Here is a 12,554-nt window from a genome sequence, read left to right on the forward strand (position 1 = left end):
TCTTTTTACCATTTACTGTCAAAGCAGCCGTAGTCTGTTGATCTCCACACACACAGCTGTAATCGCCAGCATCTGCCAAATCCAAATCCTGTATCGTCAACTCCACAAAGGGACCTTCCTGCTCTATTTTATATTTTTCACTTGGCTTGAGGACCATATTCCCTTTCCTCCACTCAACCGGGGCTGATTTGCTCAGTTTACAGTGCAAAGTGACTGCCTGCCCCTCTGTAGCTTCTTTGTTCAACATTTCTTCTTGGAAAAGGATGGGTAACGCTGAAGGATGCAATACCAACAGAGAAGGAATCAGCCCTAGATTGAAATGAACTGAAGTCTGCTGTGAGTAACTGCACTGCAGTGTATGCATTTAACAAAAAAATGCATTGTTGCTAGGTGGATACATTTGAAAGGGGAGTAAAACCTCTTAGAACAGAGAAAAATAAATTAGAAACCCCAATATATAACATAGCTGTACTGTCTCAAAGCAAAACAATCCCCAAAACAAACAGAAGGGAATATTCTCTAATAGAGTGGCACCACAGAGCCAAGAACATGAAACCACTAAGAAATCACACTGACCAAGGTTTGGATGACTGAAAAATGCTGTCGAACACACTAAGTTTGGGACTTAATGAAAAACATTAGTAGAACGGTTACCATTCACTCTCAAAGCAGCTGTTGTCTTCTGATCTCCGCACACGCAGGTGTAGCTTCCAGCATCCATCAAGTTTAGGTCTTGGATTACCAGCTCAACAAAACGCCCTTCCTGTCTCATTTTGTATTTCCCATTTGGCATCAACACTTTTCCATCCTTCCTCCACTCGACTGAGCCCTCCGCCTGGCTCAACTCACACTGCAGTGTGGCTGTCCCACTCTCCGTGGCTTCCTCATTCTTCAGCTCTTTTTTGAAGCGGATTGGCAGGGCTGAGAGATGCAGAATGAAAAGGGATTGCAATCCGAGGCCCTGCCCATATCTCTGGTCAGAGGCTGAATCATGATTTATTATATGACTATCTAAACCTTGCTCCAACATCTTTATCCATAAACATCATTCACAAATCGTTATGTGGGAATCAACGTATGTGTGATCTTGATTGGGATCATGCATATTAATGACAAATTCATCATTACAAGTGATGAACCCTCCTCCTTAGCAGGAAATCCCAAGGAATCTTATGTTTCCATACTAATTCAGGAAAACATGCATGTCAGCACCCTTTGCTTAAGGAAGGGTAAGAAGACAAGACAACACAAAAACACAACATTGGACGTAATGAAAGCTGATCGAGGGTGGAGATTGCGGAAAGGAGTGACATGGCAACATGAAACCATGGAAGGATGACAAAAGTAGAAACAAGACATAAAAGTAAGTGTTGTGAGGGAATATACAGGGAAGAGAAGAGACGGACAAAAACATTCCAGAGTTTCACAAGTTGTTTCTGACGTTTTACCATTCACTGATAAGGCTGCTGTGGTTTTTTGGTTCCCCACTACACATGAATATTCTCCAGCATCCTTTGGGTTGAGATCGTGGATCAGCAGCTCAGCCATCATGCCCTCCTGCCTCATCCTGTATTTGTTACTCGGCCGGAGAAGAGTGCTCCCCTTCCTCCACTCCACGGGAGACTCTTTGCTCAGCTGGCATTGCAGGGTGGCAATCCCACCTTCCACAGCTTCCACACTCTTCAGCTCTTCTTTGATGAGTGCAGAGACAGCTGAGGAATGAAGTGTTCTCATTTTACTTTAGGAGTATCATTACCAAGTGATGACTTCATTATGGGACTTAAAACCAAAACAAATTCTCTTGGCACAGCTAATAATCTCTGACCTACCTGCACTTCCAGGACACTGTTTGTACTTACAATAGCACAACATGACTTTGGGAGGAATTAAAACCAAAACAAGTATTTCCCAGTAATGAGAATACCGAGGTAATTACCCTCCTGCTGCCCAAATGCTGAAGGTCACAGACGTGGAAAAGCTCACTGAGAAAGTGCAGAAGAGAATTGCATATTCTGCAACACAATGTGTAGCTGAGTCCCTTCTTACCTTTCAGCTCAGAGCTCAGGCAAGCACCTCTGTCCAGAGCAGAAAGCAGAACAGTTATTTCAGAGGCAAGGAAAGATATTTGGTTATTAGATGTATTTGATTGCTACGTTTTAGTGTGAAGTTACTGTCCTAGAAAACAGAGAACATAGTAGACCCAGGCAGAGCTGCCTTTTGCTTCTACTGATCCCTTTTTTTTCTGAATGGTCCCTATAAATGTGCTGGAGCTAGCAGAACTTGGCAAGAACAACAGCAAATGGTCACAAGCACGTGTCTTATTCCTACCATGGATTTTGACTCGGGCTGTGGTCTGCTGGTCTCCAGTGTCACAGGTGTATCTTCCTGCATCTTCTAGTTCTGCATTATGAATCACCAGCTCTGCCATTGTCCCCTTCTGCTTCATTTCATATTTGGCACTTGCCTGAAGCGTAGCTTCTCCCTTCTTCCAAACCACGGTGGCATCAGCTTTTGAAAGTTCACAGCGCAAGGAGACAGATTTCCCCTCTTCCATTTCCGTGTTCTCCAAGGCTTGTTTAATAAGGACAGGCAAAGCTAGAACAAAGAACCAGTGATTAGGACGTACTTTCATGATACGCTGTACAAGTAGTACCCCATGAAAACTGTCATCTCTTAAAACCAGTCCTTTTCCAGTGAGCAGAGCAGCCCTAGGCCCTCCCTTGGCTGTGTGGCATCGAAGTGGTCCTGCTTGGGAGCAGGAGGGAAACTCTCTCCTAAGTCTTACCATCTCACTGTCAATTCCTAGGATTATGAGGGAAGTTTCTCTCATCTTTAATAAAGACCCTTTCAGAGTCCTTTGGGCATCCTCACCTAATGAATTCCCTGCTGCTGCAAGGCTCTGGGATGGTATTCATGCCCTGTATCCCTCCTGCTTTTTACTCCAGCACATACCACTTTTGCTTTACTGCTAAAGCTACTCTATTTGTATAAGGGCACTGGGAACAGCAGATGGCATCTGAGAGCCTTTAAAAACAATATTTCAGGGAGTCTGGGCCTCTAATCATTAATCATTTGGCCCCCTGCATTTTGCGATGGACTGGACTTAAGTTTTTATGGTCTTGTTCTCCAGTGCTCCTAGTCTCCATCTCTAACTCCAGTCTTAATTACACCCACGTAAAACAGCTGATAGCTTCAGAATATGAACTTTGTTTGTTTATTTTTTGTTGAGTGGGAAGTTACAGATTTAAAATCACTGACACAAACGTGAGATTACATGAATGAAATATATAAAAGTGCTCAGATGTATGCAATATTGCGTTTTAATTTTACATGTGAATTTGTAGATGGCACTGCCACAAAAAAAATAAAGTGCTATGTGATTATTTTTTTTTTAATAGAAGATCTATGAATCATATAATTATAGAATGGTTTGGGTTAGAAGGGACCTTAAATGTCATCCAGTTCCAACCCCACTGCTATGGGCAGGGACACCTCCGACTGGATCACACTGCTCAGAGCAACACATTAAGAAAGCGTGTCAATGTATTTAACAGTGCCTACCTTTTACTTTCACCTGAGCAGTGGTCTTCACTTCCCCAGTGCTGCAAGTATAGTCTCCAGAGTCTATCGATTTGACATCTCGAATAATGAGCTCTGCCACAGTACCACACTGCTTAAACTCATACTTCTCACTGGCATACAGAACAGTATCTCCTTTCATCCATTTCACTGGGGTATCAGGTTTGCTGAGCTCACAGGTCAGCTTGACTTGTTTTCCTTCTCTAACTTCTTCATTTTGAAGCTCTTGCTTGAAAAGAATTTGTGTTTCTGAAAGAGAATGTTGCAGATTTTTAATGAAACACCTGAGACTGGAAATCACTTTTCCCTTTTAGTTTCAGACTTTGCTGTTCAGACAGAAAAACACAGAAGAGAGAAGCACAGGCAAATTAAAAACAAATTCTTATAACTCACAACTGGCTGCCTACACTCTACAGCAGCAAAAAATATTCAAGACCTTATGTGTTTTTTTTCTTTGAGCCACTGCCTGTGCTATTGAAGATATTGCTGCTATTATTTTTTGTCATTATAAACAGATCCTGTACTGTTATTAATGACACAAACAATGTCACAGTGTTGCAGATGGATGGTCAGAGCTGGACTGCCTGCACAAAAAAAACATAAAGCTTTATCGAGGTCAACTCACAAATAACAGAGGACACAAAGAAAAGGCAAAGCACTTTCTGTCAATATCAGTGGTATTGATTTCTCATGATATAGAAAACCTCATAACACATTTTTAGCAAACATGAATACAGACTTAAAACTAGCACAGAGCATACATGGAAATGAACACACAGCTGTATGTCATAGGGTTCCTGTGGAGATTCCTATGTAGGCTGTCACAGCCTGGGATTCAAAGCTTTAAATCAAGTTAGTGTAAAGAAGGCATTTATTGGGAAAATACCCTCAATTGAAGTGTTTTCTAATCAAGTCATGAAAAAAAACCAGATTTCCTCCTGACTTGTGCTGTCTTAGGAACATGCCACTGATCCATGATGCAGTTGTCCTGTGGCTGTTGAAAATCTGCAGCCTGTTACTCTGTACTCCATGTACCTCTCATCTGTGACACTCAGTGTCACATGGCTACTCACTTTTTGGGTTTTTAGTGTTTTTGAATTTTACTGTTCTGATGTGACTTTAATAGAGAAAGAAAAACTGCAACAGTGTAATTTATTGGGGATACCCTTAGGGCTTGGCTCCTTCTTGTCCACTGGTGATCTGGCTCCATGTGTTTAAATCCTACATCCATCCACACCCTTCTGTTTTACTAACAGAGAGTTTTTCTTTATCATGAGTGAGATCAAGATCCTACTGAAGTCATAGATTCATAAAGCAGAAAAATAGAATCATTAAGGTTGGAAATGACCTCTAAGATCATGAAGTCCAACTGTCAGCCCAACACCACCGTGCCGACTAAACCATGTCCCAAAGTGCCATATCTATGCATTTTTTGAACAATTTCTAGGATGGTGACTTCACCACTTCCATGGGCAGTCAACACAGATCTTGTGTGTAATGGGTATTGAGAAAATACCCTAGTGCTGAAGAAAGTAATAGAAAATCAGGACTATTAACCATCAACATTCTTCACTACATCATCAAAGCATGGATGGAGCAATTATAACGTGGGTTGCAGATGTGCCTAATTGTGTCATTACTCCTGCCCAATACTTATCTAATCTACTTGGTGCTTATCAAACATTCTCAAGATAGTAACTAAAGTCTTACTTGTGTAAGAGAAGAGCTTTTTCTCCATCTCAAACAACAACCCCTCATCACATCCTGCCAATAATCACTTTGGATGCACTGCTTCCAAACAATTTGGCTGCCTAAAGCAGCTCCATCCTTGTATGAGCCCATCCTTGGAGAGACCCACGAGTGAAGACAGCTTGAGCATGTGATTCATCCTTTTCTCTGGATTACCCCTTAGTCTGGGTGGACCTCATAGAGTGATACCCACTGTTCGCTACAGACCCATTGCTCTCTGCCCTGGAGAGTTAGGGCACTTGACATTCACAGATCTAAAATAAGGTAAGATGAAGGATTTCCCTGTTTCATACTCTGTCACCTCTTTAGGTGCTGTCCTGGATGACCTGATGAGAACCTCTCCTGAACTGTGGTGCAAAGACATGAGGTTCCTTTTCAGTATACATTTTCTATCATTTCAATTTATTATTCTGACCTAGTTGTTAGATAACAAGTTAGGACCCAAACCATAGCTCCAAAAGTTCTTACCCTTGACAGTAATAACCGCACTACTTTTAGCTGCTCCAGCCTCACACTCATATCTGCCACTGTCTTTTTCTTCTGCCCTGTGAATGACAAGCTTGGCTTCACATCCAGACCGGCTGATGTTATACTTTGAAGAATTCCTAAGGCTCTTCCCATCTTTGCACCACTTTACAGGGCTGTCTGATTTGGAGGTTTCACAGTGAAGGATCACATCCTCTCCCTCAGTGACTTCAGTATCAACCAGCTCCTTTGTGAAGATGCAGGGCTTCTCTAGAATCACATAAAAGCCATCTGAGACGTTTCAGAAGAGGTGCAGATTTTCAGATCACAAGTAATCTGTGAGATTTACATCCAAGATTACTTGTATCAAAATTATGGGTCAAGGTAGTACAAATAATTTGGTGTTCATGGTTATAAAGCCTCAGGAAGGCATCAGTCACACCATGAAAGGGTCCTTTCTAAATACCTAACACCATCTGGGAGAAACCAAGATGAAAATACACCTGTTGAAGAACATAAGCCTCTCACATCTTGCTAAATTCAATCAAGATGGAGACACAATTTTCCTAAGCCCTTTGCCATATAAGCTGATTAGTTTGAAGCCTCTAACTGAATGTGGAAGTGTCAATTCTGCATGAAGTGAGGTGCAATACAGGTTACTCAAAGCCAGTCACCCAAAGCAAGTCTCATCTCATCGCCTGGGCAAGAAGGGCATCTCTATAACTGCTGGAAGATGACAGACACCTCCAGAGATCAGATATTCACTTCCAAAATGGGTCATTAGGACAGAGAAGATGAACTGCTTTTTGGAAGTGCTTGTCGTTCTTCACAGGTGGTAGAAGTAGCCTAAGTTTGACAGAAATAGCTAAATTGGCTAAGGTAAATCTTATACATCCTAGATTAATTCTTTTTAATCCATACAAAACCAGTCAAACAAGAGACCAAATTTTGTTCTTGATACTACAGCATCACTCATTAGCATTAAAAGGAATCAGCCTTTTGCAAATAAGAACTTTCATTTGCCTTCAGAAAAATCTGTTTGATTTCTGTAGCACGGCAAATTTTCAGATTTTGAAAAAAAATAATTCTTTGTAAGAAACATGGTAATTCTGAAAAGCAGGAGAAGATGAACTGACGCAGTGGAATGTGTTTTACACCTTTGGGCAATGAAAAATATTTATGTTCCTAGTAAGAAAAATGCCTCTCTGACCCTGCAGTCTTGAGCTGCCTGGCATTCATTTTTCCCTCACTATAGAAGCAGACTAACACTGCAGGTTTATCTCAGTTTGACTTTTCTAAAGAAAGCAATTAATTTTCAACAAAGAATAGCAAAGAACACATGTAATGTTGCCTTTCAAACAATGAAAACTAAATTAAAAATGTATTGGTTACACTTTTGTTTCCTTTCAACTAATTAATTTGTCCTCATTTATCATTACCCTCTCAGGTCAGCTCAAAGGAAACTGGACAAGGCATTCAGTGTACAATCACTACAGGATAACATTCCCAACTAAGGTACAATAAACACACTGAGAGTTGTCCAGGACTACAAAGTGTTCATGCTCCAGCACTAGCATCATTGTATAAGTAACGCTGTTCTTGAATATACACAGATATACATATGATGGGGCCAGATTTGAAGCATTTTTCTTTTTTTTCACCTACCCGCATTAACCCATACTTATTTCTGCCCTTTTTTAACTTGTCCTGCAGTTTTTATGATTGATTTACCTTTGACAACCAAACTGGCAGATGCTTTCTTATCACCAGCTTCAAATGTAATGACCCCCGAGTCCTTCAGTGAGAGTTTTTTCAATGTTAGCAAGTGATATCCACCGGGCTGAGACTGGATCTCATTAAGTTCGTTGGTATGGAGGGGGGTTTTATCCAAAAACCACTGCACTTTGCTATAATCTATAGGAGAGATTCTGCATTTGAACATGGCAGATTCTCCTTCTAACACAGTGACATCTTCCAGGTCTTCTGTTATTAGCACTTTCTGGCCTGAAAGGAACATAGATACATCAATTACTTGAATCTTCATTTTCTAGCATGAAAATCCATATGGAAAACTTGAAGATTTCCCCTGTGAGTATTTCAAGAAAGAAATACATTCCTGATACAGAAGAGTGAAGCACAGTTCCCTTGCTTTTGAACACAGAAAGCAGTGACAGAAAGAGAATATGTACAGGACAGACAGCAAAATAGGATGAAGACAACTTCAAAGCACTAGAGCATATATAGCAGAACAAGCAGCCAAAACAATGCAAATTCAGTGTTAGGAAGTTTTTTCTAATGGTATTACATGGACAAGTTGAAAGGGTGTAACTCTGACAGCATTATTGTGCTCTAGTCATCACTAAGCAAGTGATCCATCCCATGATTTACCCCTCTTTTTCTAAAGCAAATACAACTTGCTTTCTATGGGATGGGACCACTCACCTTCTTTGAGCTTAGTCCGACCATAAACACAGTGAGAAGTGAAAAGAGTTTGACTGCAGCTTTAATAAGAGGAAACTAAACAATAGCCCTTAAATCCTGTCTGTATAGATATAGATAAATATAAATTAATAAATCAATAGATAAAATAGGTTTATCATGGTATTCAAAGGTATGTCTGATGTCACTCCAACTTACTAAACCAGTACAGGGGATTTTTCCTTTTATCTTGAGTGTAGTGGCAAAGAGGCATTTTTTTCACTCAGAAAAAATGGTGTTAGAAACGTCACAGTGAATTCAGGTAGCTCAGATTCTGAGGCTGTCACGGGGATTAAGCATGCTTCTTTGCTTTTCAATGCTGCTCTAGCAGATGACCAGAGATGGAGGAGTCTGGCTTTATCCCTTAGTCTTTAATAACTACATATAATTATTAATTAATGGGCCCTGCCACTGCACCTCTGTGTGAATATTCTTGAATCGTATCTTCTGCTATCTTCATCATTTCATCAATTTCACCTCAAAGGTTCGTCCCAGCTGGGACTTCACTGAGGGGACTGTGAGGAGTGGGAATAACCAGACCTCACTCCTTCCCCTTAAACACTGCCCTGCCTCTAGAATTGACCACCACAGATTGTTTACTGCCTGCAGCACTCAACAAAAGCTGCTTGGGTTGTACTTTTCACCTGGAGATTGGATTGTACCATTCACCTCTGAGGTGCAGAGGGACTTTAAGTTCTTAAAGATACCTGGACCACTCATTCATCCACACCCTCATAGAAACCACTACTGAAAAGAGGCATCAAGGACCATGGAAAAAAAGACTGGAGGCAAAATAATTTTCTGCTCTTCTAATAGCAGGCATTCCAAATCATATCCACCATGTGTTCAGACAGGAGCACCAGCCTCTTCTCACATCAGCATTTTGGGTTTTAAATCGTACCCAAAGTACTCCAGATGTGTCTTCTTCAAATCAAGAAATTGTTCTGCATGTCCAGCCTCATGTTGCTTTGCTTTTGTCCACAAGACCTATGCAGTGTACATACATCATGACTCAGACAGAAATCAGTAGATCTGCTACATGTACGCTGAGAAATAGATCTGCCTATGCATGTAAAGCATCCTGGTGGGGAAACAGCATATATAACCATATTCATCTCATGCATACCTTGCACGACTAGCTTGGCTCTGGACTGGGCATCACCAATGTCACAGGTGTAAGTGTCACTGTCACTTTTCTCCAATTTATTTATGGTCAGCTGCAGGACTTGTCCTTTCTGTGTCATCTCGTATTTCCTGCCAGCCCTGAGTTCAGCTATGCCTTTCCTCCAGACCACAAAGGATGCAGGTTTCTCACTCTCGCACGTAAAAAGTGCAGTTCCACTTTCATCAACCTTTAGATCTGAAAGTTCCTTGACAAAATAATTAGGTTTTTCTGGAAGAAAAAAAATAAGAGAGAGACAGATTTGTTACTCAAACAAGTCCTGTGAATACACTGCCCTCTTGAATCCCCTCTGTCCCCATTTGTAGAATCATAGAATATAGAGATGGAAAGGATCTAAGATCACCAGGTCCATCACATGTCACAGGACATACAAGATAAAATATTTCCAGCTATCTTCTGGAAAGTTTAATGCCATTGTACTCGTTCTTATCTGGCAGACAGCACACAGTTTTGATCATCCACGTTCAAAAAAGATTAATTCAAACTGCCGATTTTGACTTGTTCATTACATAGCACATAAGATTCTTTGGTAACTACAAGATGTTTTTTCAAGATTTTTTAAAAAGAGTTTAATCTGTGACACTTTATAAAACTAAAAATTGATTCTGCTTAGGGAGATAGAAGAGAAGAACATCTCCTGCAGGTTTATTTACCTTAGCTTCTGTACCCGTCATCTCCTATGAATGTTTCAACTGACCTTGCACTGTGACCTTGGCTTTTGTTTTAAAGTCCTCTGTCTCACAGGTGTACTCCCCACTGTCTTTGACTGTGGAGTTGTGGATGATCAGAATGGCCCGTGTTCCTTCTTGATGTATGTCATATTTCTGGCTTTTTCGGATTGCTTTGCCATCCTTATACCACCTGATAGTCACATCAGATTTTGACAATTCACAGCTCAGGCTGATATCCTGCCCCGCTTCTGATGTTTTATCCTCCAGTTGTTTGGTAACCTCAGCAGGTTTTTCTAAAGGAGGGGAAAAAAAAAAGAATAAAGGCAACTTTGAAAAAATATAACGATCACTACATGGTTGGGGTTATTGCAATCCAAATATCCAGGATGTTTTCACATTCCCCAATGAATCATTCATATTATGGTAGGCTAGGGGGTGGGAGAAAAGCAGTCTTTTCCTTTAGTACATATTAATTGTAGTTACGGGGTCTCAGTGAATGTTAGTGATTGTTTACAGGAACTGAGGAATTGTCTTGATAGCTTCAGTTTTGGGGGATATCATTGTGTCATCACTGCAGCTACTGTAGGCATGGACATGGTGGATTCTATCTCCCTAAATCCTAAATCTACACTATAGAGATATGTAGCAGAGGTGCACACTCCTGGGCTGCTCTACAGCCAGCAGTGATCTTCTAAGTACAGGCAACGGACTTCAAGGAACGATTTATTTTGTCCTACATAGGCCTAACTGCAGATGATAAATCATGTCTGAAAACTACCTATTTCTTCTCTCCACTGACTACCCAGGGAGACTTGGGTTGTTACCTCAGATGCACACATTCTGGGTAGTGATTGTATGTATAATTACACAACGCAGTGTGTAATTCTGCAATTCTCAAATATCTATACAACGTTTAAGCCTTTCACTTGTTTTTAAGGAAAAATCTCAGCATTTCAAGGCTGACAGAGAAGGCTGCTGTTCACTTTGATCATAACAAGAGTTTGCCTTCATGATTTACTGACATACATTGTGAAAAAGTATCACAGTTTAGCCCCAGCGCAGCTAAACCAAATAAATCAAACGCCAGAAACTTTTCGATCTCATTACCTTTCACAACCAGAGAAGCTTTGGAGGTTAAACCACGGGCAGTGAAAATTACTTCCCCAGCATCATCAGGAGTCACACTTTTGATATTGAGGGTATATTTCCGACCGGTGTTAGAGGCTTTAAATCTCCCACCACTTTTTACTTTATTCCCATTCAGTGTCCAGTTGAAGTCATCAATGCTTTCATGGGACAAAATACACTCAAAAGTGCAATCTTCTCCCTCTTGGATTTCAGTATTCTTAAGTCGTTTGGTGATGCCAATGTTTAGTTCTGGAAGATAAAATGTAGGTTAATTCAAGGAAAAAAAAGGCTTTTATGATTGATGTGAGTAGTAGTATTGGCTTTCCTAGCTCATCAGACTGATTTATCAGAGTATCATAGTATAGTTTGGGTTGGAAGGGACCTTAAAGATAATCTAGTTCCAAACCCCCTGCCATGCCCCATATTTCATTGTCAATATGAGTTTGAATGACATGGACACTCCTCTTTCCTTTAAGCATCCAAAAGGATGACAGGACAGGCTGAACTGCTGAATTCTTCAATACACAATGTTCTCCTACATTCATATTCCCACAACAGACTCTGAATTAATAGATGAAAAATATGAAACACACCTTATTTGGGGTTTGGAGTTTTTTCTTTTGTTTTGTTTTTGGGGGGTGGTTGTAGTGGTGAGAAATCTGCTCTTCTGGGAAGATTTCTGCACCTCAGGGAAGTTCAGGAACAAAATATTGCCAGTACATTCTTGATGTGATTTTTGCTGTAATACCAGCTATATTTATATCAAAGACTAACAGGGATTGTTCAGACATCATTGTGTTATATGAGGCTTATGGAGGAACAAGTATTAGACAAAGTAACCAAGCCCACCCATATCTGCAGCACCCCTCGACTGGCCATCATCAACAATACTTACCCTGAACAATGACCTTTGATTTGGCAACATCAGTGCCAATATCACATGTGTATAAACCTGCGTCTGTCTTTTCGAGGTCATGGATAAGGAGGCACAGGGTCTTCCCAGACTGTATCTGCTCATACTTGTTACCAGAAGTGAGCTTCACGCCGTCCTTTTTCCAAATAGGTTTGACCTTCTCTTTGGAGACTTCACATTCCAGTTTAATCACACCTCGCTCCTCACCAAAAACATCATCCAAGGATTTCATGAACACAGCAGGCTTCTCTGAAAGTTAATGGGCAAAGCAGAGAAGTAATCATGATCAGGAAGTAAAATGCAAAGGAAATCAGAGAGGTGATTCTCTAAGAGGATAAGGAGGACATCAGACTGGCTTTCAGAGAGAACAGCTCAGAACAGTTCCCGC

General features: G+C 40.7%; 1 protein-coding gene across 13 annotated transcripts in view; it reads right to left on the bottom strand.

The window, feature by feature from the left end:
* Nucleotides 1-12,554, bottom strand: part of OBSCN (obscurin, cytoskeletal calmodulin and titin-interacting RhoGEF) — a 201,046-nt gene that overhangs the window by 116,678 nt on the left and 71,814 nt on the right. For 12 of the 13 annotated variants that reach the window (XM_054057971.1, XM_054057959.1, XM_054057964.1 and 9 more), the window contains exons 32-42: nt 12,149-12,415; nt 11,233-11,502; nt 10,152-10,418; nt 9,398-9,664; nt 7,525-7,797; nt 5,797-6,063; nt 3,562-3,828; nt 2,329-2,595; nt 1,449-1,712; nt 655-921; nt 10-273 (exon numbers count right to left, since the gene is read on the bottom strand). In XM_054057971.1, coding sequence (XP_053913946.1) covers nt 10-273; nt 655-921; nt 1,449-1,712; nt 2,329-2,595; nt 3,562-3,828; nt 5,797-6,063; nt 7,525-7,797; nt 9,398-9,664; nt 10,152-10,418; nt 11,233-11,502; nt 12,149-12,415 — 2,940 coding nt within the window. The remainder of the gene's footprint in view (nt 1-9; nt 274-654; nt 922-1,448; nt 1,713-2,328; nt 2,596-3,561; nt 3,829-5,796; nt 6,064-7,524; nt 7,798-9,397; nt 9,665-10,151; nt 10,419-11,232; nt 11,503-12,148; nt 12,416-12,554) is intronic. The other variant, XM_054057967.1, reaches the window with a different exon arrangement.

Source organism: Cuculus canorus, chromosome 2 (genome assembly GCF_017976375.1).
Source record: "Cuculus canorus isolate bCucCan1 chromosome 2, bCucCan1.pri, whole genome shotgun sequence".
Lineage (NCBI taxonomy): Eukaryota > Metazoa > Chordata > Aves > Cuculiformes > Cuculidae > Cuculus > Cuculus canorus.